At 52.1% G+C, this 27,643-nt stretch overlaps 1 protein-coding gene across 6 annotated transcripts; it reads left to right on the forward strand.

The window, feature by feature from the left end:
• Window positions 1-127: 127 nt before the first annotated feature.
• Window positions 128-27,132, forward strand: FAM83H (family with sequence similarity 83 member H). Of its 6 annotated transcripts, XM_058807545.1 has the most exons (7): window positions 128-336; window positions 1,227-1,340; window positions 2,130-2,312; window positions 19,735-20,195; window positions 21,519-21,683; window positions 21,999-22,123; window positions 24,268-27,132. In XM_058807545.1, the coding sequence occupies exons 3-7, from the start codon at window positions 2,225-2,227 to the stop codon at window positions 26,912-26,914; spliced, it is 3,486 nt and encodes a 1,161-aa protein (XP_058663528.1). In that variant the 5' UTR covers window positions 128-336; window positions 1,227-1,340; window positions 2,130-2,224; the 3' UTR covers window positions 26,915-27,132. The 6 variants fall into 6 exon arrangements, with proteins under 6 accessions (XP_058663528.1, XP_058663556.1, XP_058663565.1 ...); XM_058807573.1 differs by lacking the exons at window positions 1,227-1,340; window positions 2,130-2,312 and having other exon boundaries at window positions 146-385; XM_058807582.1 differs by lacking the exons at window positions 128-336; window positions 1,227-1,340; window positions 2,130-2,312 and adding an exon at window positions 4,808-4,980.
• Window positions 27,133-27,643: the final 511 nt, after the last annotated feature.

Genomic DNA, 27,643 nt, shown 5'->3' on the forward strand with positions numbered 1-27,643 from the left:
CGAGCCCGGCCGAGCCCAGGCCAGGCCCAAGCCGAGCCCAGGCCCAAGCCGAGCCCGGCCGAGCCCAGGCCAGGCCCAAGCCGAGCCCAGGCCGAGCGGAGCCCGGGAGAGGATCCCGGAGCGGGGATTGAACGGCTCTGGGAGGGAGCGGCTCAGGGCCCGTGCTGCGCACCGCCTGTGAAAAGGTGCAGCTCTGTGCCTGCAGAAACCATTGAGCTGCAGTTGTGGTGACTCCTCATTGATTTAATAACCCTAAACCAGCATTTAAATCATTTAAATCAGGAGCCGCTGTGCAGTGAGGCTGTTTCTCCTCAGGGAGGACGGAGCAGGCACACAGTGAGTGCCCGGCCGTCTTTGTCCTCTCTGCGCTCCCGCAGCAGCGTGGGTGAGGCACGGAGTCACGGAGGGCTGAGCTGAGCTGGGCTGGGCTGGGCTGGGCTGAGCTGGGCTGAGCTGGGCTGGGCTGAGTTGAGCTGAGCTGGGCTGGGCTGGGCTGGGCTGGGCTGAGCTGAGCTGGGCTGGGCTGAGCTGAGCTGGGCTGGGCTGGGCTGGGCTGGGCTGGGCTGGGCTGAGCTGGGCTGGGCTGAGCTGGGCTGGGCTGGGCTGAGCTGGGCTGAGCTGGGCTGGGCTGAGTTGAGCTGAGCTGGGCTGGGCTGGGCTGGGCTGAGCTGGGCTGGGCTGAGCTGAGCTGGGCTGAGCTGGGCTGGGCTGGGCTGGGCTGGGCTGGGCTGAGCTGGGCTGAGCTAGGCTGGGCTGAGCTGAGCTGAGCTGAGCTGAGCTGAGCTGAGCTAGGCTGGGCTGAGCTGAGCTGGGTTGGGTTGGGTTGAGCTGGGCTGAGCTGGACTGAGCTGGGCTGAGCTGGACTGAGCTGAGTTGGGCTGGGCTGAGCTGAGCTAGGCTGGGCTGAGCTGGGCTGGGCTGAGCTGAGCTGGGCTGGGCTGGGCTGGGCTGGGTTGGGTTGAGCTGGGCTGAGCTGGACTGAGCTGGACTGAGCTGGGCTGGACTGAGCTGGACTGAGCTGAGCTGAGCTGAGCTGAGCTGAGCTGAGCTGAGCTGAGCTGGGCTGAGCTGAGTTGAGTTGAGCTGGGCTGGGCTGGGCTGGGCTGAGCTGGGCTGACAGGATCCCGGGTGCCATCGAGCTCCCTGGAGAGCCCATCCCAGCACTGAGCCACCCTCTGGGGGCACAGCCTTTCTCTGATATCCAGCCTAACCCTCACCTGACACAGCTGCAGCCATTCCCTGGTGACCGCAGAGATCCGTGTCTGCACCTCGTCCCTCAGAAGAAAGGTTCAAACTGTCACCAGTCTGGAATTGAAATGTGTCTCCCGTGCCAGTGCAGGGTGAGCTCTGGCTCTGGATATCCTTGTTCCTGAGGGGGAGTGGGTCTGGCCCAGCCAAGCAGTCTGGATTTTCTCTGGATTTTCTCTTACTCAGGTCATAGTGGATGTTCTGAATCCCCTGTCTGCACGGGGGACCCTCCAGTGGGGTTGTGGTTAGGGCCAGGTGACCTGATCCCAGGGACTTCCCTTCCTTAGGGCAAGGACCCTTCCTGGGCTTTCCCCAAAGGAAAGGACAGCCATCAGGGAAACCACAAAACAGCAAACCCTCACAACAGCTTCCTGTCCTGGTGCCCAAACAGTGCTGCTGTGTAAATACAACACTGATTCTTCGCAGACTATTCCTCATCAGCCCCTTTAATTGAAGGCAGTTTTCTTTAAAAAGGCAAACAACTAACAGTGAAACTGTGCAAGACCACATTTCTGTTCCCACGCCCAGAGTTCCATGCAGATGTTGGTCCTGCTTGCTGGAATAATGTGGGATTTCTCCACATTTAAAAAGTCACTGTGAAGAGCTAGAGGGGGATGACTCGTGCAACCACTGAAGAGACTTTTCCAATTCTGTCAGCCCAGGGGGTGGGAATTGCACTGGGGAGCTGTGAGATGAGTGACCAAGCCTGCGGTCACTGCAGAACTGTCAGCTCAGTGCTCAGTGCCAGTCAGTGCCTGGGACTCCTGAAACTGAGCTGGCATGAAAACAGGCAGATCACGTTAAACAGCTCCAGAGCAGACAGATAAAGGGCAAAAGCAGAGATGCATTTAACCCAGATAATCTGATATGTACACATGCAGAGCCTGAGAGATCAAACCCAGAGTGGCAGCTGGGATGAGTCACCCGTGGGGAGTCAAGGGCAAGATTCACCATCTTCTGCACTATCAAAGAGCCCATGGATCTGCACTGCTGGAGGAGCGGCTCTGCAATGAGGCCCTGCTCTCCAGATTACCCTGTGTGTGCTCGTGGTGCCTCTGGGGCAGGTAATGTGTCTGTTCCTCACATCCTGGCAGTGATCACAGCAGGCCAGCAGCTCACTGGTGGATGGAGCCAGGGGCTGTGTGGTAATCACAGGATCATGGAATGTTTTGGGTGGGAAGGGACCTCAAAGCCCATCTAATCCCACCCCTGCCATGGCAGGGACACCTTCCCCTGTCCCAGGCTGCTCCCAGCCCCATCCAGCCTGGCTTTGGGCACTGCCAGGGATCCACAGCTGCTCTGGGCACCCTATGCCAGGGTTTCACACCCTCACAGGGAACAATTCCTAATTTCCAGTGTCCCATCCAGCCTGGCTTTGGGCACTGCCAGGGATCCAGGGACAGCCACAGCTGCTCTGGGCACCCTGTGCCAGGGCCTCACACCCTCACAGGGCAGAACTTCCCCCCAGTATCCCAGCTAAACCTACCAGAAGCCAGGCTCCCATCAGGTCAGATTTCCAGGATTTCAGTTTTAAAATCAGAATCATTACAGTCACAATAGACCTGTGGGAGCACCAAGACCAAGCACCAGCCCAGCACCACCACCATGTTCCCCCCTAACCCACGTGCTTGAGTGCCATATCCCCACGTGTGGGGATATTCTTGGAACAGTTCTGTGGCACCTGAGGACACAAACTTGTGCAATCCCCTCTTAATCAGTGCTGAGAGCCCTCACAGTGCTCCGGTTCAGGCTGTTGCCAAAACCGAGGGCTGGAGCAGTACCCCAGCATGACCTGCCCGACACACGTGGGCTGTGTTGGTTCCTGGGGAGAACGGTGATCAGAGCTCTCCCTGCTGCTGCTCCCCTGCTCAGGGTGTTCTCCTACTCCTGCCCCCTTGCTCAGGGTGTTCTCCCACCTGTTCAGTGTGTTCTCCCTGCTCAGGGGGTTCTCCCTGCTGCTCCCCACCTGTTCAGTGTTCTCTCACCTGCTCAGGGTGTCTCCCTGCTGCCCCCCTGCTCAGGGTGTTCCCTGCCTGCTCTGCTGTCTCTGAGAGCTGCAGTCCCAGTGGAAGCAACTACCACAATCTGAAATTAGGTCTCACCTCATTGCACACACTTTATTTTACCCCGTGTGGTTAATGCAGACATCAATCTGGGACACGAGTGTGCCTTCCTTGAAGGCCGTTGGCAGAGGGAGCCTGGTGAGACACTGGTGACAAACAATAATTACCCAGCTTGGATTACTGCACTAATCCAGTGTAACAATGCAAACACGTTGTAATTCATGAAAACCAAACAAACACCGCTTACACACGTACATTGCGTTTACAGGGAAAGAAGGTTCTCTAAAATAACCAATATTATCTTGGAAATAATGCAAGGAAATAAACACAACCAACATTCAGAATAGAAAAGCAGCAAAACTTTATTACTAATTCCCAAGTGGAAGGATGAGGCCTCTTTATTCCATTAGGAATAGCTTTAAAATCAGCAATTCCAGGTAATATTTACTCTGGAGTGCAAAAGAAATTGTCTCAGAAGAAGTCAAACCTACTCCAATAAAATGTTGGTGATGTGTTTGTGTATACAGTAGTAGTGAAACTGAAAGTAAAAGCATCCTGTTTGATATTCAGATTTGAAAGTTAGTTTTGAAAAGCTGGAACACAAAAGGTTCACCAATATCCTTTTAAGTGATTTGGAAAAGAGAAAATGAGAGGTTTAAAATGTTTTCTGATTAATAGTGAGAAGACTGAAAAGTGATAATTGTATCTACATTACTGAGAAATACTTTACTCAAATACAGGCTATGAGACTTAATGAAGTAGATTAAACTGGTGTGAGATAAAGGCTGAAACAAGAGTGTAGGGTTATCCCACAAGCTCTGGGAAGGCCAGTGTGTTTTCACTGGGATTTAATAACATCTCAGAATAACTCACACAGGTCCTTGCGGGCTGATAGAATCTAAAAGCCAAAGTTCACAAAGATTCCAAGTTCCTTTACGTGTAATTCCAGACTCTTACTGCAAGTCATTGTTATTTAAGGATAAAAGGTTTGTAAAGCCACACACTGAAACCTTGCAGAAAAACTAATGAAACCGTTTAAACCTGACTTTCTGAGGGTTTTCACCAATTCATATTTCAGTATCACACAGGGAAAAGCTCCAAACTCATGCTGAAACTGGCTTTCCTTACAGGCAGGATTGGTTCAGCTCGTTCAGAATCACAGGGACACTGCTTATCCAATCTAAGTGTATCTGTGAGATACCAGACAGATGGTGTAGCTCCCCTGTATCCAGAGGGGTTCAGCTGCAGTTCATCATTTTAGCCTGGAAGGTCTGAATTGCCCCCATGTACATAGTGGCACCATTCCAAGGTCTCTGGGGTGGCTGGTACTGATACAGCCACCTCTGTCACCAGCTGTCACCAATGTTCAGTCTGATAGGTCCTGCCTTAAATGGCCATATCAAAACCATGACACTACCAGCAGTGCCATAGTTTTGGGGCCTCAAAACAGATCCTTTGCAGTTTCCTGATGACAGAAGAGGGATTATAGCAAAGATGTAAACACTACATTCCATTAGAGAGCAGAAGTGTTCTGTTCCACAGAAGAGAAGCCAAGCAGTTGATGAATCGTTACCTTGATTCCAGTGCCTGAAGGGGCTTCAAGAGATCTGGACTTTAGACAAGGGCCCGCAGTGACAGGACAGAAGGGAATGGCTTCCTACTGCCAGAGGTGAGTTTAGTTGGGATGTTGGGAAGGAATCCTTCCCTGTAAGGGTGGTGAGGCCCTGGCACAGGTGCCCAGAGAAGCTGCCCCTGGATCCCTGGCAGTGCCCAGGGCCAGGTTGGACAGGGCTTGGAGCAGCCTGGGACAGTGGAAGGTGTCCATGGCAGGGAGGTGGAACTGGATGAGGTGTAAGGTCCCTTCAGCCCAAACCATTCCATGATGCAATGATCACTGAGTCCAGCTGCTCCCCAGCACTCCCAGGACCAGCACCAGCCCCTGTCCCCAGTGCCACATCCACTCCACTGTTCAGTCTCCTCAGGGATGGGGACTGGGCAGCTTTGCCAGGGCTGGACAGCTCTTTCCAGAAGGAACATTCCAAATATCCCACCTAAACCTCTTCTGGTGCAGCTTGAGGCCATGACCTCTCATGGAGTCATTTATTAACTGGAAGCAGAGCCTGACCCCCGCCTGGCTCTGCCCTCCTGTAATGGAGCTGTAGAGAGCAAGCAGGTCCCTCCTGACCCCCTTTTCTCCAGGCTGAGCCCCCCGGCTCCCTCAGCCCGGTGCTGCAGACTCTGCCGCAGCTCCGTTCCCTCCTGACCCCCTTTTCTCCAGGCTGAGCCCCCCGGCTCCCTCAGCCCGGTGCTGCAGACTCTGCCGCAGCTCTGTTCCCTCCTTGGACACTGCTGCAGCCCCTCAGAGGAGCCCGAGCCTGTCGCCGCCCCGCAGACACTCCGGCCGTGCCCGGCCCTCGGTCCCTCCCTCACGGCGGACCCCCCGCCCCGCCTGAGTCACCGCCGGCCCGGCCCTCACGGCGGCGGCGGCCGGGCGGGACGAGCTGGGACATGAAAGGTGGAACAGGCGCTGCCACGCCCGGGGCTGCGGGGAATCTCTCTTAACCCTTCCCTGCCCGCGGGGCCCCGGCCGCGGGAGCGGGCACGGTGATGGGGGGAGACGGGAGGCCGCGGCTGTCCCCTCAGAGCCCCTTCCACGGCACCCCCGAGGACACGGGGGACAGGGCGCTGCCCCGGGCCCCTCCTGTTCCATGGTGCCACTGCCCAGGAGCTGCTGCTCGTCTGTCCCCAGCACGCCCAGAGTACCACATGTGCCCGAGGAGCCCAAATCCCCCTTCCTAGGAGCCGCAGGGCCACGACCGCGGGGACCAGCGCCCAGGGGCCCTTCCCGGGGCTGGGGGCCGAGGGCTGGGGTCCGTGTCACGGGCTGGGGTCCGTGCCACGGGCCGGGACAGCACCGGGGCTGCGGCAAGCCCTGCCCCGCTGCCAATGCCGAGCTGGTCTGACAGGCTCGGGGCAGACGGAAGGGAGAGGCCTCCGGCGGCTCAGGAATGCGCAGCCCTTATCTCTGGCTCCCTGCGCGCCTGGGGAGGGAACAGCTCTCCGGAGTTTGCCTTTCTCTCGCTGTTACTCACCCCCGCTCTGCCCTGGGTGGAGCCTCGCTCGCCTGGCTCCCAGGTGAATCAGGTTGCAGGCACGTCCAAGTGAGCAGACAGTGACCCACCACCTGCCCCAGCTCACCTGGGAAGGTAGAGAAGGGTGGAGACCTCGTGGGTACCTGCATGGCCGCCTGAGCCAGAGAGCGACCCACTGCCTATCCACCAGCTGGCTGGCTTCCCTGGTAAGGTAGGAGAAGGGCACATACCTCCTGGGGTACCTGTGTGGCTGCCTGAGGTGGAGGGCAAGGCCTGGGGAGGGCCTGTCCTGCTCCTCTGCCCAGTGCCTGGCATCTGGGACAGGGAATTCCACAGGCAATCCATGGGCAGGAGGTTGCTGCTTCTATGTGGGAAGGCTCCAGTGGCAGGAGCTCCCAGATATGCCATGATGAAGGGAAGGGAGAGAGACAGAAGGAGATGAGAGAGGCAAGGGGGGCAAGAGAATGTCCCAGTGCTGGCAGCAGAGTCTGGGGATGGGAAAGGAATGGACCCAGAATGTCCCAGTACAGGCAGCAGGGACTGGAGATGGTGAGGGAAGGGACCTGGAATGTCCCAGCTGTGTTGGGGATGGCAAGGGAAGGGACCCTTCTGTCCTCAGGTCAAAATTGCTTATCAAACACTTTACACAATTGTGTCTGTTCCCCTTTGAGAAATCCCTCAGGAGCAGATATTCCCAAACTCAGCCTCGTTCTTTGGGAAAAGTCTTGCAGCCTGACTGAGCTCTCCATAACAAAGCCCAGGCCGCTCTCCTGTTTGGACCAGGGACACTGTAGGGATGTATGGTCAGGAGATTGGGACGAAGGGGATGTGCTGTGAGGGCTGAGGTCTGCGAGGGGCTGGGAAGCAGCTCCCGAGGCCCCTGCATTCCACACACAGGGGTTGGGTGTGCTCTGAGTGCTGACACGGCCCACGAGCCCTGGCACAGCCGTGCACGTACGGGCAGGAACAGGGACAGATGCGTGTGGACAGGCGCACACGGGCTGGCACTTGCTGAGTTTTCAATAGGTGTAAGCCTGACAGACCTCAGGACTGGTGTGTGAGGACAGGAAGGGGATGGGTCCGTGTTGCTCACTCCAAGTTGGCCAGGGTCAATAGGGGTCAATTGCCTGGCCTCAGGATTGGGTTCTCCATCTAGAACAGTTAGAAAGGGAAGAGGCACCTGTGAAGGAACAGAAATACTGATCACATCCTTCTGCTGCTGAAAACATCTAATTTGTGGAAGCTGCGATAAGCTCAGCTGCAAGAGAGGCCAAAAATAGGTCAGTAATAGCAAACTACCCCAACCTGGAGCAGTGACAGTGGCAGCAGTGCTGAGCACCCGTTCCCATTCCCTGTGCAAATATTCTCCCTGGATCAGGAGGCAGGAGAGCACAGTGAGTCCCAACCCCATTAGATGGACACATGGGAGCTGCATTTTAGGGAAAGTTGTTTTCGTTTTGGTCTCACTCCACTTTACCCAAGGGACTTTATAGTTGCATTTGAGGTGTAAAAAGAGAGTTGGATTTGCTGTGACCTGGCAATAGGAGTATTCTGAGGGGGGAAAAAGGTCTTGCTCTTCATATGCTTTAGGGGAAATTGCATGCCAAAGGAAAAAGTTGTTGTTCCCCTGTTCCTGGAAGGTTCAAGGCTGGGATGGGGCTGGGAGCAACCTGGTCTATTGGAAGGTGTTCCTGCCCATGGCAGGGGGGTGAAACAAAATGGGTTTGAAGGTCCTTTCCAGCTCTAACCTGTCTAATCCAACTCTAATCAGTGTCTGATTTTGAGGTTCTGTAAGTGTGGAAATGTCTGTGTGCTCGTGTCAGAGCAGGGCTGTGGCTCAGGACAGACTTACCCATGTTCTAGACATAATTTTTCTGGCAACCAAAACTTTCCAGGCAATGGAAATTCACCTCCAAACCCTGCAGGATTGGAATTCTTTGTATTTTACGGTTACATGGGACATGTCTGGAGTGCTTATCAGGCCCCATGTGCTGGATTTTCGTAGTCTTAGTGAGGAAGAGGAGATTGATGACTGCATTTCTAAAATCAGTGTGTGGGGGAAGTAAAAGTCAAGGGCAGCACGTGGTTCTCCCCCAAATTAGGCCTTACACTGATTGTCCTTTTTTTTAAGTCCTCCATTTTAGACTTCCTTATGCTTGCTAACTATTGAATAAAAAGCCAGGGGAAAGGATTGGCTGCAGGATAGTGAATGTGACACGAGCATTGCTGTCGTAGATGTGGCACTGGGACATGGGTTAGTGGTGGCCTTGGCAGTGCTGGGAGAGCCCTTGGACTCAAGAGTCTCAGGGGGCTTTTCCAATCCAAAGGATTCCGTGATCATTCAGATAATCTCCTAAGAGATTTTGCCTGCAGGATGACACTTCATTTCCAGCTGCTGTAAACATCAGGTTTTGTGCTGCTGCTCCCCACAGCTCAGATTTCCCTGTCCACTCTGTACCCTTGCTGCATGGGACAGTTAAGGCTGACAGGTTCACGTGCTGCCACTGTGGGACACACTGACAGGTGTCTCAGCAACCACTTCACAAAGAAAATTACAACATGTAATTCTTCCGCCGCTTTTCCCTTCCTCCGGCCTGCAGAAAGATCCCCTGGATATCCCAAATGTCTGGCCACTTTCTGATTCTCCAGCAAAGAATGTTCTGTGGGATCCCTTGCCCTAGTAGGCAGAGATGAGTGAGAGTCCAGTGGGTTTTGGAGGTGCAGACCAGGCACCAGTTCTGCTCTGCCAGTGCCTGCAGCATTCAGGGCATTCACTGCTCACCTGAGACACAGAAAGTGTTCTTGGAGCCTTTTATCAGGGTCAGCTGCCACAGGTATGAACACAGACAGTGCAGCTGCCATCTCTGGAAACTCAGTGAACAGTTGATTAATTGAAGCAATTTCTCATCGGATGGCCAAAACTTCTGCAGTGAAACTCCCAGCAGCAGGCAGAGGTACTGTCTGTTTTCTAATGATGAGTGAGATCCACCTAAGACTATCCAGAGTGAAGAATGGGGTGGCATTCTCTCAGATAATTGACATGGAGTGAACAGCTGTTCAGATGACCAAAGGAGAAGGTCTGGGAGCATTATATGGCATTGTAACAGGAATAACAAATTCCGACCAGAAATTCTGACAGTGACCCAGGCTTTGAGCCTACTGCCTGAAGAGGACACTGAGAAGGAGAACATGGTAAGACTCATCAGGAAATGCAGAGAGAAGAATGGAAAGTGAAAAGATAAGAATTAGGACTTGGCTGAGGCAGTTGTAGCTAAAAAAGTGCCTAGTGGAGGTTATTTGCCGTATTTCCCTGTCCTGTTGTGAGGAATGTGAGAAGAGCAGTTCATGGGAAGGTGTCCAGCATCCAGTATCATGCAGCCATGGAATAGTTTGGGTTGGAAGGGACCTTCAAGACCATCTCCTCCAACCCTCTTCCATGGGCACCTTACACCAGCCCAGGGTTCTCCTACCTCCTTCCAGCCTGGCCTTGGGCACTTCCAGGGATGGGGAATCATCCACAGCTTCTCTGGGCAGCTTCCTCTTTGCCCCAGCTCTTGTACAATTCCATGTTCTGACCAAAGTAGGAAATTGTGGGCTACACTTCAGAACTAGAGATTCTGCATCCCTGTAAGACTGGCAGGATCCTTTTCAGGAGAAGCCCAACCCTCGGAACAGAAAGTGAGAAGCAGCTTCTGGAGAGGACGAGCATGTCCTGCTGTTCATACAGGTTCTTCCTCTGCAGCAAGATCAGAAGGCACTGGCTAGTCCTTCCATCACACAGTGCAGAATTAAAAACCCCACACCTTGAACCATCTTCGAGGAGACAGGTCTCTTCCCAGATCATTTACCAAGTACAACATTTTCTTGAGAGCAAGCTAACACTTTCCATGTCTCATTGTCACCATGTCTGCTCCGGTCATTTTCCCTCAGGCATTGCTGTCCTCTCCTAAACCCAGCCCTCCCAGAACATCAGCACTTTGTTTGCATAGGATCTTTCCTAATTTTTTTTGAGGCCAAATATTTTTTTAAATAATTGATTTGTAAACTTTGTTTATAGAGCCATTTTGGAAACATGAATTCTTTTCACAGCCCACCCTAAGAGATGACAGCGATGACATTGAATGTGGTGTACAGGCCAGGTGAGGCCCATCACAGGGATCAAAATGCCTTGATTCGTTTCTTGCCTATAGTTCAGAAGCCCTTTGAGTGTTGATAGCACAGAGGGGTTTGTGGCTGGCTGTGCAGAGTGTGGCTAAAGAACAGACTGTCTGTGCTGCCTTTCTCTTCTTGCTGCTGTCTAGGGCAGTGAGAAGTGAGGTGGTTGAGCCCAGGATTGTCTGTACTTGCAGGTAAGGGGTCTGGGGAACAGCTTGGCTCTTTGCAGACTCTGGGATCCAGCCCTGCTTCCTCGCAGGCAGCTCCTCCTGGGTGCTCCAGGCAGCCTGGGCTGCTGGGAGTGTCCCAAAGCAGCAGAGCAGGTCCAGCCAGGGAGGGATCACCTGAGCGAGGCAGCCTGGGAACTGGCTGTGCAGGCAGAACACGTAACAACAAGCACTGCAGTCAGCACAGGGATGGAGCCAGCCCCAGGTGCTGAGGCATCAGCAGGGCTGGCACCAGGCACTGCAGATGAGAGACAAAGGCAGCACTGAGCCAGTTCCCTTTGGCTTAGGCTGGGCAAATACGGTCCAGCGCCCTTGATTCACACCTGGCACAAAGGCTCTGGAGAAAGGCACGTCCTTTTATTTATTTATTTTAATCTGTAGGGCTTTGTGGTGATCACAGCGTGTCTGAATCTGTGATTTCCTGCTGCTCTGTTAGGGAAAAAACAGTAAAAGCCTGTTGAAATGGAACATAATATGGACAGGCGCTAAATGCTGCCCACGTCAACAGGTCTGTGCTTTTCCCAGTTTCTGCTGCTATAATGAATCCAGAGGCAAAGGGACAGTTTTTACCTCCAGCTTCATCTGCCAGCCACTTTTCCTTACATTAAATATTCCACGTGGTTGAGTGTTTTTCAGTGTGGAGGAATCTGCAGGCTGTGATCACATCTGACTCTTCCCTTTATTAGGGGGCTCTGACAGCTTTTGGGGATCTCAAAACCGAATGTGTGTGGCAGGAATCACAGCCAGTAAAGTCACTCCCGTTTATAGCAGTGGGAACAGAGGCAGATCTCAGGCCAAGCTGAAGGGAGATTTCCCTCGGAGACCACTCCCCACCCCTGCCTTGATCAGAGCATGGGGATGGCTGAGACTGCCTGCTCCTTCCTCTCCACCTGCTCCTCTCCTCCTGATGGCTTTTTGGCCGTGGAGGGGAGTGACCTCACTGGGACTCCCCGTGCACCACTGCAGCAGCAGTGCAGTGCAGTGTCTGATGCAGCAGCAGCAGTGCAGTGTTTGATGCAGCAGCAGAAACAGTGCAGGGTCTGACGCAGCAGCAGTGCAGTGTTTGATGGAGCAGCAGCAGCAGCAGTGCAGTGTTTGAGGCAGCAGCAGCAGCAGCAGTGCAGTGTCTGACACAGCAGCAGCAGCAGTGCAGTGTCTGACGCAGCAGTTGCAGCAGCAGCAGTGCAGTGTCTGACACAGCAGCAGCAGCAGTGCAATGTCTGACACAGGAACAGCAGCAGCAGCAGTGCAGTGTTTGATGCAGCCGCAGCAGCAGTGTGCAGTGTCTGACACAGCAGTTGCAGCAGCAGCAGTTGCAGCAGCAGCAGCAGTGCAGTGTTTGAGGCAGCAGCAGCAGTGTGCAGTGTCTGACGCAGCAGTTGCAGCAGCAGCAGTGCAGGGTCTGACACGGCAGCAGCAGTGCAATGTTTGAGGCAGCAGCAGCAGCAGTGCAGTGTTTGAGGCAGCAGCAGCAGTGTGCAGTGTCTGACGCAGCAGTTGCAGCAGCAGCAGTGCAGTGTCTGACACAGCAGCAGCAGTGCAGGGTCTGACACGGCAGCAGCAGTGCAATGTTTGAGGCAGCAGCAGCAGCAGTGCAGTGTTTGAGGCAGCAGCAGCAGTGTGCAGTGTCTGACGCAGCAGTTGCAGCAGCAGCAGTGCAGTGTCTGACACAGCAGCAGCAGTGCAGGGTCTGACACGGCAGCAGCAGTGCAATGTTTGAGGCAGCAGCAGCAGCAGTGCAGTGTTTGAGGCAGCAGCAGCAGTGTGCAGTGTCTGACGCAGCAGTTGCAGCAGCAGCAGTGCAGTGTCTGACACAGCAGCAGCAGTGCAGAGTCTGACACAGCAGCAGCAGCAGTGCAATGTTTGATGCAGCAGTTGCAGCAGCAGCAGTGCAGCGCCTTTGCACAGCCCAGCAGATGGGTGGAGCAGACCTGGATCCTGCTCCTCCTCAGCCCATTCCAGGGCCTTCATCTCCCACTTTTTGGGTTTCCAACAAGCTGCTTCGTGCTCTCCTTGATCCGCTGCCCCCGAGCATGGGAGGGGTTGCTGCACACAGCCACAGAGGAGCTGCCTTCAGTTCTCCTGCAGCTTCCCCTGCCAACCCCAGCCACGGGCCCAGAGTGCCAGCAGTGCTCACACCTCCTTCCTTCCTTCTGTGGGCTCCCTGTGCAGGGCCAGGAGTTTGGCTTGCTGGCCCCTGTGTGTCCCCTCCAGCTCGGGAGATTCTGTGGTTCCTCCCACACCCTTCTGTGTACCTGTCCGTGCTCTTGCTTGTCCCAGCCGTGGCATTAGGAGAAGGATTTCCGGGGGAGAAACTGAATTTTGCAGGTTTGGTTCTAAAGGTTCTGATCATGAGTGGTGATACTTCCAAATTTATGGACATAATTTCATAGAATGGTCACTTAGAATAGCAGAGAAGTGCATGAAATGCCAAATAATGGTAACAGACTTCTAGAATATCTGAAGAAGTAACACTGTGACACATAACTGTGTGGGCTGGAATCGTGCTGCTCTGGAGCCAGGCTGGGACAGCTGGGGCTGTTCAGCCTGGAGAAGAGAAAGCCCTGGGGACACCTCAGAGCCCCTTCCAGCGCCTAAAGGGGCTCCAGGAGAGCTGGAGGGGGACTTTGGACACGGGCCTGGAGTGACAGGACAGGAGGGAACGGCTCCCCACTGCCCAAGGACAGGGTTTAGATGGGATATTAGGCAGGAATCATGGAATGTTTTGGGTTGGAAGTACCTTACATCTCATCCAGTCCCCCACCCCTGCCATGGGCAGGGACACCTTCCTCTAGCCCAGGGTGCTCCAAACCCCATCCAGGCTGGCTTTGGACACTGCCAGGGACAGGGCAGCCTGTGCCAGGGCTCACGACCCTCACAGGGAGGAGTATGTCCCAAATATCTGACTCATCCTCCTGTCAAAGCTGCCTCCCATCCTCTGGTAAATTCTGGTATAGAGCACTTACAGTTCCAAGCAGGATCTTGGTAGGATGGATTATGTGACAGGGTAAGGGGGAATCTCGGAGTTAAAACAGTTGAGGTCTGAGCACTGAGGCTTTAGCAGGATGATTTGTTAATGTCTGGAAGAAAAATTAAGAGAGTATTTGGCCAAACGTGAGCATGTCTGTTAGAAGATGAATCCTATCCCATGTTTCTGGGATATTATCTGTAAGGGGGTGCAGATAGGCGCATTGTACATATGCATTTGGTCACTGATCCTGGATGAGAAATCCTGGTTCTGACACCTGTGGGTTTTGGGACATTCCAGGTGCCTTTGGGCATCCAAAGCTCCTACAGCCTCCTCAGCAGCGGCTGGAGGCCAGGCCAGGCACCTTGGGGCATCCCAGGTGACACGGAGAGCCTGTGTGTGAGCACCTCAATTGCTGCCCTGGCCATGCCTTGTTTGCACTTTATTTATTGTGACTTTCCCAAGGCCTAAGGGCTCAGTGATGGGGAGAGGCAGATTTCCCCCCTTGCTGCCTAATTTACCTTCTGGAATTTTTCTTTCCTTGAAGCACCAGGGGCTTGGCTGCAGCATCAGTAGGGATGTTGCCCAGTGGTCTGAAGAATGTCTTGGGTCCTGTATCGGTGTTTTCTGCTCAAAACATCCAGCTTTAAACAATTGCTGGAGTTTTTTCCCAGGTCATATTGTCAGGATGTAGCAGGATTCCTTTCCTTTCCTGTGTGATGCTGGGGCAGTTCTCTCCCACTCTCCCAGGGAAGCTTTTCCCAGTGAAATTGTGGCTGTTGAAGGTGAGGAGGACATTGGTGATGTGCTTGAGCTTTCCTCTGCCCTTCTGGAGGTGCACTGCAGGGTTTTTGGGCTAGGGGACCTCAGGGCCTTAGTTTTCCAGTATTGTCCTGGGAATGGAAGGAGGGATGTTCAGGGTTCCCTCTGGCTGAACTCATCTCACAGCTGCAGGTGCTGGCTTGGCATGAGCTCCTCTCCTCCTGTACCCACTGCAGTTCAGTGCCTGAGCTGTAACTGCACACAGAATATCTTGTTACTCATTATAAAGAAATACTTTGTTACCCATTATAAAGACCCCCAAGCAAATTGCCACACATTATTCTTTTTAGCATTCCCATTTCTCCCTCAAATCCTCATTATCATGTCAGAAGATTTGGTAAACTGGGACCAGCAATTAAAAAAAAATGAAATTCCTAATTAAATAAAAAAACCCAAGCATGTAAGTAAGTAAAATTCTCTATCAATCAGTACTTACAGGCTGAAAATCTACATTTGGGGTATTTTCAGTTTGTGGCTCAGTTCCTTTGACAGTTTTGATGGTTCAGAATTCCGGAAATACAACAATTGTCTTTTTCTGGAGGGAAAGAAGCTGCAGAAAATAGATTTGCAGGTAAAGTTCAAGCAGAGAGCCAACCCCTGCTTGGAGTCACAGAATCACAGAGTGGGCTGAGTTGGAAGGGGCCACACATCAATCCCAGCTGCTGGCCTGCACAGGATCACCCCGGGAGTCCCACCCTGTGCCCCAGAGTATTGTCCAAATGCTTGAACTCTGCCAGGGAACCTGTTCCAGGGCCCAGCCACCCTCTGGGGGAAAAACCTTGTTTTAATTTCCAACCTCACCCTCCCCTGCTGCAGCTGCAGCTGCTCCCTCGGCTCCTGTCACTGCTACCCCAGAGGAGATCGGTGTCTGCTCCTCCTCCTCCTCTCTTGAGGAGGTTGTGGGGTACTGTGAGGTCTCCCCTCAGGCTCCTGCAGGTGGTTTTAGGTGCCCCTGATCTAAGAGAATCCAGCCATCTCTCTATCAGGGGAGAAGAGAGCTGGTAACTCCAATAACTGATGTGTGTCCATAACTCTGATGTGTGTCCAGGCTCCTGTCCCTCTGAGGGGAAACCTGCCCTTGTGCTCCCTGAGCTCTGGTTAAAAGGAACCAAGGCTTAAAGCATGGAATGTCCTACAATGGAATACACAGTTCTGGAGTAACAAAAGAGCAGGGCAATGTGGCACAGTGAGTAATCCATCTCCTGTTTCCTGAGGCATGTGAATTGCTCCTCCACCAAATCCAGCCTTGCACTGGGATAATGCACACACTTGGAATGGAGCAAGACTAGTTAAGAGAGAAGTGAAAAGACAGGAGTTTAAAAGCCAGTTCTGTCTCAGAAACCTCCCTCTGGCACACAAATATCAGCCAGCAGTGGCATGTGATTGGTTACATCTGACTGGGAGAGGAATTGCTTTCCAAATAGTGGAGGATTTGATCCAGAAGTGGAGAACTGGCCTGGCAGTCAGCAGCTTCATGACACCAAATCTGACCCAGGGCCTCAGAGCTCTGCCAGTGCAAACAGGTCACCCCAGGGGCTGGAACAGAGCAAAACAAAATTATAAAAATCCATGAACTAAGTGCAGAATCCATCTGAAGTCAGCAAGATGAGCTGTAGCAGGAGAAATTTTATTTATTCCTTGACCTGAACTCACATCCACCAAAGTGACAAAAGGTTACAAATATCCTTTGGGGTTCCATGTACTTTCTTCCCTTCTGCTTTACCTGACAGGGAAGGATTTTGGAAGATAAATGAAATATCCAGAATTTAGCGTGTTTGTATATATATATATATATTTGTGTGTGTATATAGCTACTTATATTTTTACATACTTACTTATATGTATAAACCAGCTTTTTTCATGCAAACTGAAAATTCATCAACATGGTGTTGTTCTTGATGCAACCCAGGGAATTAAAGGATGCCAACAATTAATGGCATCATGGGAGCACGAGATGGTTTGGGTTGCAAGGGACTCCTCTTGTTCCATGCTCTGCAAGGGCACCTTCCACCAGACCAGGTGGCTCCAAGCCATGGAACACACAAAGAGCTGGGGCAGACACCTGTGGGGGCACAAACACAACTTCTGGGTTTTATTTCACAGTTATGAGCCATGGGTCTTTTCCAGGCCCCTTCCAGGCATCCCCGGCAGGCTCCCCCTGATCCTCCAGGCCTGCAGCCCTCCCTCACTGCTGGGTTCAGTGATACCAGGACACCCCCAGCCTTGTGTCCATGTTCAGTGACACCAGGACAACCCCCAGCTCTGTGTCCATGTTCAGTGACACCAGGACACCCCCCAGCTCTGTGTCCATGTTCAGTGACACCAGGACACCCCCAGCTCTGTGTCCATGTTCAGTGTCACCAGGACACCCCCAGCTCCCTGTCCATGTTCAGTGACACCAGGACACCCCCAGCCTTGTGTCCATGTTCAGTGATACCAGGACACCCCCAGCTCCCTGTCCATGTTCAGTGACACCAGGACACCCCCAGCTTTGTGTCCATGTTTAGTGACACCAGGACACCCCCAGCTCCCTGTCCATGTTCAGTGGTACCAGGACACCCCCAGCTTTGTGTCCATGTTCAGTGGTACCAGGACACCCCCAGCTCTGTGTCCATGTTCAATGACACCAGGACACCCCCAGCCTTGTGTCCATGTTCAGTGACACCAGGACACCCCCAGCCTTGTGTCCATGTTCAGTGATACCAGGACACCCCCAGCTTTGTGTCCATGTTCAGTGACACCAGGACACCCCCAGCTCCCTGTCCATGTTCAGTGACACCAGGACACCCCCAGCTCCCTGTCCATGTTCAGTGGTACCAGGACACCCCCAGCTCCCTGTCCATGTTCTCCCAGTGTCTCAGGGAAGCCCACGAGGAGCAGTTTGCTTTCACATCCAATTTACCTCTTCACTTGGTGCCATTTTCCCTTATTCACAAATGTGCTCATCTTGGGGAGCTCAGGTGGCTACATACACTGGGAGCAGAGCCTGACCCCCCCCGGCTGCACCCTGCTGCCAGGGAGCTGCAGAGCAATGAGAGCTCCCCCAGATCAGCCCAGCTGAGCACAGGGGGTTCCTGGTGTCCCTCTGAACCTGCCAGGTTCACCTTCTGTCCTTTTGGTCCTTGTGCTGGCAGCAGAGATGTTCTGGGCACCGTTTGTGGTTGTCTCCTCTAGACTGAGGAACCAGAGTTCAGGCATAAGCCTCCCCATTTGGGAGTTGAGGAATAAAATATCTGTAACAGCTGTGAGTTCCTCCTGAACCTGTGTAGTGCTGCTGTTTGCTGTGGTCCTGCCCAGTAACAGTCAGCATTGCTTGGTGCTTATTTAAAGCTCAGTCTTCTCCCTCTTCATTTATAACTGTAGTGAAATAATTATATTAATCAGTATAAAATTGCTTTGCCACTTCACCAGCATGACCTTTCCTCTGCTGTTTTGATTGCCCAGCAGTACCAGAGGGTTCTTCTGGTAGTTCTTCCTTTTGAGGCTGCACTTGGTCCTTTGTCTCTCCCGCTCCCATCTCTGAGCAGTGTGAGCAGTTTGCTGTGGGACCTCTGTCCCCTTCCTGGGTAATGTATGAATGAGTTGGATATGGTGTTCTTCTGTCCAAGATTGTTGGCATATGGGAGCAAGTCCTTAAAATGACACTGCTGAAACAGTTAAAAGCAGGAACACAGGTGACTTGAGCATCCTAAAATCACAGAATCCCAGGATGGTCTGGGTGGAAGCGGGCCTTAAAGCCCATTTTGTTCCACACCCCTGCAATGGGCAGGGGCACCTTCCACCAGAGATACACACTGCAATGCTCTGTACTTCTCCTCTTACAAAGAGAAAATAAGACAGAATTAGAGAGGAAAGATAAATGCAGACAATTCAGACTGCATAGGCAGCTGCACGTCAGAACTGTAGAGATGAGTATCTGTTGCAGTACCTCACACATGGAGCTGTTGGATTTTCTTACCCTTACATTAAGACTATAATTTTTCCTGTTGTATCACGCAGCTTTACCAGGGGTTCCAGTTTAGAGCAGGAGCAATTTGTGGGAGGTTGAGGCAGGAGTAACGCAGCACCGCTGTGTGCTGGGCAGGTGGTCGGGTAAGAACTCAAAACTGGTTTATCTTACAGCTCCTGATGAGTGATAGTGTGAGTGTGAGGTTTGATCTCCCAGTCCCCGGCAATCCCTCCCGTTTTGGGAGCAGATGTGTTGGATGAACAGCAGCCTCCCTCACCTCCTGTGCTCACTCAGTAACACCACCCAGCAGGAGTCACTCACTCTTTGGGCATCAGGAGGAAATCTCTGCTGGCACCTCAGTGCTGGAGTGCAGGAAAAGAACATTCCAGCACTGACATTAGTTCAGAGTCTAAAGCCAAAGTGCTTGGAGTGTTTTGTGGATCAGTCTGATATTACTGTTGTGGCACAACAAACTTTTCTGTCAAAAATGGGTTAAAATCAGATTTTTCTATAGTCTCAAATAATTGTCCCCTATAGACAATTACCAAATATTGCTTGTGAGGCCCTTTCAGCTGTGTTTTTTCTTAACATGAGGAGACTGAAGAAGTGATCACATGCCTTGTTTTTTATTTCTTCATTCATCTCATGGAGGCTCCTCTGCCTTCTGGCTGTGTTACACCAGCAGGACACCCTGCACCACCTGCTTTGTTCATGTGCTGAGGTGGTGATAACCCAATCTGTGAGGGTACAGAGGGTGTCCTTGTGTTCAGGCAGGTGCTTTTGGTTTAGGGCCACATTACACGTAGTAAATAACTTCTGTAGCATTTGGAAATTAATTTTAATGGGGTGTAGATAATAACCACCTGGAGCTTTGCTCTTGACTTTCAAACAAACAATAGATTGAAGCTTAGCAACCAGCAGCCTAAAAGAGAAAGTTGATCATTCTGTTGGATGCATTGGCCTTGCTTATCCCAGGGCTGCCTGGCTGATTTGTTCCATATTTTGGCCCAAAACAGTTAACTCTGTGAAGGTAATGGTTAAGTGACTCACACCTCTGCCTAATTTTAGTCTCCCATGCCTTTGAATTGAACTTTCTCCAGCATTGCTCCATGTTGTTTTAATCTCTGCCTGTGCTCCCTGCGGAGGATGTGTTGGACGCGTTGCTGTCATGACACTGCTGTGTCTCAGGGATGTTTCTGTTTCCCTCCAGCTCTCCCTCCCCCGATGGCTCGTCGATCCCAAAGCTCCTCCCAGGGGGACAACCCCCTGGACCCCAACTACCTTCCCCCCCACTACAAGGAGTACTACCGCCTGGCCCTGGATGTGCTCACGGAGGAGGGCAAGGAGAGCTACCAGCGCTTCCTGGCTGAGGAGAACGCCCCGGATTTCCTCTGTGCCTCTGAGGTGGAGCACATCATCCAGAACCTGCAGAAGCCCCAGTACGCCAACCAGGAGGGCAGCACAGACACGGTGGGGGACAACGACACGGACGGCTCCTCCGGGACTTACTGGCCCATGAACTCAGACCTGGCCGTGCCTGAGCTGGATCTGGGCTGGCCCATGGTCTTTGGTTTCAGGGGAACGGAGGTGACCACGCTGGTGCAGCCGCCCCCGCCAGACAACCCCAGCATCAAGGAGGAGGCTCGCAGGATGATCCGGGCAGCTCAGCAGGTGAGTCAGGGAGAGCCCGGCCAGAGCAGAGCTAAAACCACACCTGTGTCAGAGAAGCATCAGGAGGAGAATCATAGTGCAGTGGTTTGGGTTAAAGCTCGTCCAGTTCCACCCCCCTGCCATGGGGATGGACACCTTCCACTAGCCCAGCTTGCTCCAAGCCCTGTCCAACCTGCTCTTGGACACTTTCAGGAATGGGGCAGCCAGAGCTGCCCAGGGCACGCTGTACCAGGGCCTGATCACAGGGAACAATTTCTTCCCAATATCTCATCCAACTCTGCCCTCTGGCAGTGTAAAGCCACTCCCCTTGTTTTGTCACTCCAGGCCCTTGTCCAAAGTTCCTCCTGAGCTCTCAGAGCCACTTTAGGCACTGGAAGGGGCTGTAAGGTTTTCCTGGAGCCTTCTCTTCTCCAGGCTGAGGAACATCAGGTCCTCTGCTAAGTCCCTGAACTCTGCTTTCAGAACCTGACAGAGGAGCAGGGTGATCCAAATCCAGCACTGACTGCATCAAAGCTTGTCTCTGCTCTGCTGTCATGGCACCATGTCCTAGGCCTTGCTAAAACACACCAAGAGTTCACAGAATCCCAAAACATTAGAGATTGGAAGGGGCCTCTAGAGCTGGTCCTGTACACTCCCCTGCTCAGAGGAGGTCACTTAGAGAGGGTCACTCAGGATGTGTCCTTGAGCGTCTCCAAAGGTGGAGACTAAACCTTTCTGGACAGCCTGTTCCATGCTGATGGTCTCCTTGCAGTCCCAGAGGCTTTTCTGTAACTGATCTGTAATTTCCTGTGTTTCAGTTTGTCCTTGTCCTCCCACTGGGCACCACTGAGAAGAGTTTTCTCCTTCCTTACACCATTTCCATCAAGTATTTGCACTCAGGGAGCTGGGAAGGACAGGAAGGTGAAGCTGTGAAGCTGCTTTCCATAAAATCAGCACATGGATTCAGCTGAGAATGGCTGCCTGAATGCTGGCCAGGAAGTTACCCAAAAACGGCACGGGGATGTTGGAGTGGAGGGACCAGCTCCATACACCATCCAGTGTGATTACTGGCCAAAAAATTGATGGAATTTTTGGATTGATGAGTCGGGAAGCACACAGGGAGGTTTCCCCTCACCTGCATACACAGTACATGCACGTTCCTGGGCAGAAATTCTCCTTCCAGTTTGGGGCCCACAGTGCTTAAGGGGACCTTTAATTGGGATGTTTCCTGTTTGAGAAGGAAGCTGAGCTGGGGACAGTGCAGCTGCAGGGTGTGAGAAGCTGGGATACGCGGTGGGTCAGGGCAGCACAGGGGCTCACGAGTCCTTCTGCACCCCTTGCCAGGTGGTGGCCATCGTGATGGACGTTTTTACCGACGTGGATCTGCTGTTCGAGGTGCTGGATGCTGCTTCTCGCCGGGTGCCTGTCTACATCCTGCTGGATGAAATGAACTCCCAGCTCTTCCTCGACACAGCTGCCAAGTGCAGAGTCAACCTCAACTATGTGGAGGTGAGCACAGACCTGCCCTACCTGATGGGTGTCCTGAGGGGGTGTGTCCTGCACACAGAGGGCCAGTATGGCAGGAAACGCCTGACAAGGGGCAGAACCTGGTGAAAGATGAGGTGAAGAAAGTGAGGAGAGCTGGCACGACACGGGCTGAGGGCTGGAGAAGTGCTGAGAAAGGGGTTTGTACATGGCTGTGTGCAGGCAGAACCACTGGAGCGGGATAACCCCAGTGGGGCTGGATGGGTTAAAGGAGGCAGGGAAGGAGGGCAGGGGAGGGAATGAGGGTCCCACCTGAGTCTGTGCCTTCCTGGTTTGCAGTTCCTGAGGGTGAGGACAGTGTCTGGCCCAACATACTACTGCCGCACGGGGATGTCCTTCAAGGGGCACCTGAAGGAGAAGTTCCTGCTGGTGGACTGCATGGTGGTGCTGAGTGGCAACTACAGGTGAGGAGCCCTGTCCAGCTCAGAGAGAGACACTCAGGGGCTTTGTGCACAGGGCTGGCTGCAGAGGAGCTCAGCTCCCATCTGATCCCCAGGGAGAATTTGCCATAGCATGAGGAGTGCAAGATTTGCATCTTAGCCTGGACCAAATGAACTTGGACCTCCACTCACAGAATCATCAAATCACAGCATGGTTTGTGTGAGAAGGGACCTGAAAGCTCATCTTGTTCCACCCCCACATGGGCAGGGACACCTTCCACTGTCCCAGGCTGCTCCCAGCCCCATCCAGCCTGGCCTGGGACACTTCCAGGGATGGGAGCTTTTCTGGGCAGCAGAGAGGTGGGTGGTTTTAGTGGGGGTGGTTTTAGTTAGGATTGAGAGCAGCCATGAACACATTACCATCCTTTTGGGAATAACAATCTTACCAGCTAAAACATTAATTTCTGGCAGAATAAATGTTTTTAGTGAGTTGCAGTAGAAGAATTTCTCCTTCACATATTAAAAGGGTGATGGGGAAACACCTGTCATGCTCTGAGAATGTAATCATAGAATCACAGAATGGTTTGGGTTGGACAGACCCTAAAGCTTATATGGTTTCTCCCCCTGCTGTTGGCAGGGAAACTTCTAGGCCAGGTTGATCCAAGCCTACCCTAAGTTGCTTCTCATGGTGGAAGTTAAGCAAATAGAATTAGGGGTATTTAAAACCACAGTATATGAAGAAAAAATGACAGAAATCTGATTAAAGTGCACATTCCATGACAGTAAGATTTCACTTTGTTTTTTTTCCCCTGATATTTGAAAAGAGTTACTCACATTTGATGCTGTACCAAACAACTAACTTTCCGATTGGATCATTTCTTGTTTATGAGAGCATCCAGTAAATTGTTCAGGACTGCTTCTGCCACACTCCCATGTGCTTTGGGCTTTCCAATATTGTATCATTCCTGAAGTAGGAAGTTGTGGGAGCATTCAAGGGGAGGCTCACCAAGGCTTGGAGCAGCCTGAGCTAGTGGAAGGTGTCTCTGCACATGGCAGGGGGGTGAAACAAGGTGTGATGGTCCCTTCCAACCCAAACCTGTCTGGGATTCTGAGAGACTGGCTGGTGAATTGGTAAAGCAGCGTTCTGGCACTGCCACATGGATATCAGGGACACAAGATTTGCTCACTGAGGAAGGACACTGAGTAGCAATTTATTGGGAAAAATACTCCATTTTGCAGTGGAGGTAGATACACCAACTGAAGAAGGCCTTGAGCACAGACAACCCAAACCAAACTTCCTTCACATAAGGAATTAAAAAATCTGTGGGGGAAAAAAAAGACAGCAATTATAAGGGTTTTGGTTAAGCCCAGCAGGCAGCCAAGCCTCACAAAGGTCCCTCAGCATTCCCAGCAGGATGTGGTAGAGAACTGTGAAGGTGGGAACACTCCTGGGTTGTGATACAATTTTAACAGCTGCATCAAACCTGCACACACAGGCAGGGCAAAGTAAGAGATCCTTCCCTGCTTCCCATCGCTCAGCAGACGGGGAAAAAAACAGAGCTTGACCTGGGAAGATGAACACCATAACACTGAACATCTTCCTCCCCCATTTCCAGCCCAGCTCCTCTGTTCAGTCCCCTCAAACTGTGTGGGTGGAAGGGCTGTGCCAGCCCAGGAGTAAGACCTTGGGTTTGTCTTTTCAGAGGTTCTGTTGGCACCACCTCAGGAGTAAGACCTTGGGTTTGTGTTTTCGGAGGTTCTTGTCAGCACATCTCCCAGCCTCTGGGGTGCCCCTGACCGGTGTCACCTGCCAGGTGCTGAGGGGACACACTGACTGTTGTCCAGGTCATTACTGACAGTACTAAAAACAGGAATACGTGCTTCACACAAGGACTATCATCAGCTCACTCTGGGTGACATGACTGACTGGCTTTTTAGAACAGAAATCATTTACTGCTTTGTAAAATTCTCTGCAAAGAAGTGATCCCAAATCAATCAAGCTGTTAGGTTTGGGAACAGTCGTGTAACACAGCTGCAAGGGAATTGTCTGCCTTTATTTTGCCCTATTTCTGCCCAAACAGAAAATTTAGAATTTGCTTCAGGTGAGCAAATGTTTTAATGAAAACAGGTACGGCTGAGTTACTCCATCACTTCTGTTCTCTCTTCAGTTTCATGTGGTCCTTTGAGAAGATTCACAGGAGCATTGCCCACATCTTCCAGGGTGAGCTGGTGGCCAGCTTTGATGAAGAATTCCGCATCTTGTTTGCACAGTCGGAGCCTCTGGTTCCTCCAGCCAACGTCCTGGCAAAGGCAGAGAACACGTTTGCCCTGGCTCCCTTTGGCAATAACATGCCCTTCTTCCCCAAGAAAGGGCCCCTGATGTTCCAGAGGGACGAGAGCCTCTTCCCCTCCTTCATGGACAGGGTGGATCCCGACAGGTACTTCCTGTCCAATTTCCGGCGGGACGACATGCTGCGGCACACCGTGGAGGGGTCGGCCATGCGGATGTACAAAAAGGTGGAAATGGAGAATTCCCAGATGGATCCCGTCAGGGGCTTCCTCCGTTCCAAGCAGCTGGAGCTGGACGCTTTTAAGAGACACAGTTTTGCAGAAGGAACGTTTGAAAATTTTGCTTCTGCCAAGCAGTACACCCGGCAGATGTTCATGAACAACATGGACGAGTTCAAAATCCAATCCAGTCATTTCCAGAAGGACCAGTTCTACCAGTACCAGTTTGAACATCCCCATCTTCCTGGCAGACCTCAGGGATTCTTTGAGAGGATTCGAGGGGGGAGGCCGGGATTCAATGAGCTGGAAGACTATGGAGAGGGACCCCGATACCCTGAACTGGAGCCCAGTTATTCACAGGAGGGTTTCCCCCTGCGGCTGGACTACGTGCCCTCCAATTCTTCCAGGGAGGTGAGACACGGCTCCGACCAGCTGAACCCCGCGGGCAACGGCCCCATGGGAATGATGCTACGGAGGCAGAACATCGGACAGAAATTCATTTGCCAGACTTCTCCCACGCAGAAGCAGAGCCTGGAGCAGCACCTGTTCCTGCAGGACAAGGATGAGGAGCAGGACGACGACAAGAGCACGCAGGAAAACAGAACGGGCTTGCGGAACTGGAGGATTTCCTCGTACCTCAGCGCGTACCAGTCGGAACCAGAGGAGGGGCTCCCGATGCCGATGGAGTCCGAGGCGTACAACGATGCTCTGGGGGATCCCCTCACAAAGCACCCCACTGACCTCGTCCCAGCCTTCAAACCCCCCACGCCCTTCAGCAGCAAACTGGGAATTGACAGTGCCAAGGAATCTGCGGATTCTGATAGAGCAGGTGAAGAAACCTCCATCATGAAACCAGATGCCTTCAGGTCCAGGATAAATCCCTTGATCCAGAGGAGTTCCAGGCTCAGGTCCTCTCTGATTTTCAGTGCTGCCAAATTAGATCAGCCCAACACCACAATAGAAAAGGTGCAGATGATCCAAAAAGAGCAAATGTCCAGTGAGTTAACAAAGGACAATGAAACCATCAAGACGGCTGCTTCCTCCAAAGTGGCCGAGCTGCTGGAGAAGTACAAAGCTGTGGGCAAGGACATGGAACGGGGCACGGTCACCCACACCAAAGCTGTTTCAGGTTACCTACAGGAGGAATCTCAGAATACGGAGAAGAAATGTACCAAATCTGTGCAGTATAAGATTCTGGAGAGCAGGGTGCTGGACTCCAAAGACTCCTGCAGTACTTACAAGATGCATGGAGATTTGGACAGAGCATTTGGAATGGCCTCATCCACCCCGCAGCTTGGGGACGCGTTGAGTAAAGATCCCCTGGGACATCTTGGCACTAAGGTGGACAAGTTGTCATCCCGGTTTTACCCCATCGAGAACAAACCTCCTCTTCCAGAGAAGGAGAGCCTGATATTTGTAGGAGACACTCAGAAATTGGCTCTTCCAGAGAAGAAGGACAGAGTGACCTTCAGAGAAGACTCTCCAAAATTAGTCAACACAGAAATTAAGAAACCACAGGTGAGGACAAGTACTACGTCCTCAGTTCTAGAAAGCCTGTCCAGAAGTCAAGGGTCTGACAGCTCTCTCAACAAATCTGAGGAAGACTGTTCAAAACAAGAGCAAAATCCCATGGAGTTTTTAAGAAAAGGGTCACTACGGCTGAAGCAGTTTTTGAACCCAAAAGGTGAAAAGAAATTGGAGGAGGAACCTGCTTCTGAGAGTGGGAAATGTGACAAGCAGGCAGTGGTGCTCAAACGATCATCCATAGGGGACTGCCAGGAAGCAATGGAGGAAGAAAAACCCCCCAAATTCGCAGCCCCACTGCCCCCCAAGAGCAGCCAGACAACACAGGGGAGGTTCCCGTCCTCCACAGCCAACATCCTGTACAGCAGCAACCTGCGCGACGACACCAAGGTGATCCTGGAGCAGATCTCTGCCAACAGCCAGAAGAACAGAGCCGAGCTGGCCAAGCAACTGCCGTCCACCAGCAACCCCGACCTCTCCAGGTCCACCACAAGCTTGGAAAGAAAAGGGGAAAAGGAGAAAAGCTGCAACATCCACAGGTCGGAGAGCTTTGGGAGCCAGAAGCGGAACCTGCAGCGGCAGCCGTCGGAGGACAGAGACACCCTCCTCAAGAAGATGGAGAACATGAGGAAGGAGAAGCGAGTCTACAGCAGGTTTGAGGTGTTCTGCAAGAAGGATGAGCACACGAGTCCCAGTGAAGAGGAATATGACACAGATGCCAAAGACAAGAAAATGGGAAAATTCATGCCCAAAATCCTGGGGACCTTCAAGACCAAAAAATGATCCTAGAAATCCTATTTAATTCCATTTAATCACTGACTGTCACAGGGAAACGAGGAAGAAACTTGTCTATGATGGCTGCAAACCCCAATGGCAATGCTCTTCTTCATTAGTGAGCAGAAATGTATCCAGCGTGAGCCTCCCACGGCACAGTTTGCTCAAAAGTCAGGTGGTATCAAACCTTATCACAGTATGTTCCAAATAAAACAATTAAAATGCCAACGTGCTTAAAAAAACAAGTCTCTGTTACTGTCCAAACTAAATGATAGTCTCTGTTAAACCCAAGGAGTATTTTCAGCAGAAAAAAATATTCAAATTTCAGAAAAAAAAGAAAACCAGAAAATTCAGTACTTGAGTTTGGGCCAGAAAAGAGAAATACATACAGACACACACACACACAGGTATTAACTGGAAAAAAGTATTTAAATCTCAGTGTTTTCTCAGGTGCAGTTATGCTTTTTCTGTATCTCACAATGAATCAGACACAGGAGGCACCTTTTTGAAGGTTTGCATACAAAAAATATTTGTAATCAAAGTTCTGGCCTTATCTGTGGTTCTTATCTTCTCCAGCTTTTGTGTTTACGGAGCCTGCAGGGCCTGGTTTGTTCCCTTGTGTAAAGGGAATTATCTGCTTTAGGGGCTGAGCTCAAAGAAGCTGCTGAGGTGCTACTGATGGAGAAGGGCTTGGCTTTAGGAGGCCTTTTCAGGTGAGTCTCAGTTTAAATAAGTATC

This window comes from Ammospiza caudacuta, chromosome 1, assembly GCF_027887145.1.
Source record: "Ammospiza caudacuta isolate bAmmCau1 chromosome 1, bAmmCau1.pri, whole genome shotgun sequence".
Lineage (NCBI taxonomy): Eukaryota > Metazoa > Chordata > Aves > Passeriformes > Passerellidae > Ammospiza > Ammospiza caudacuta.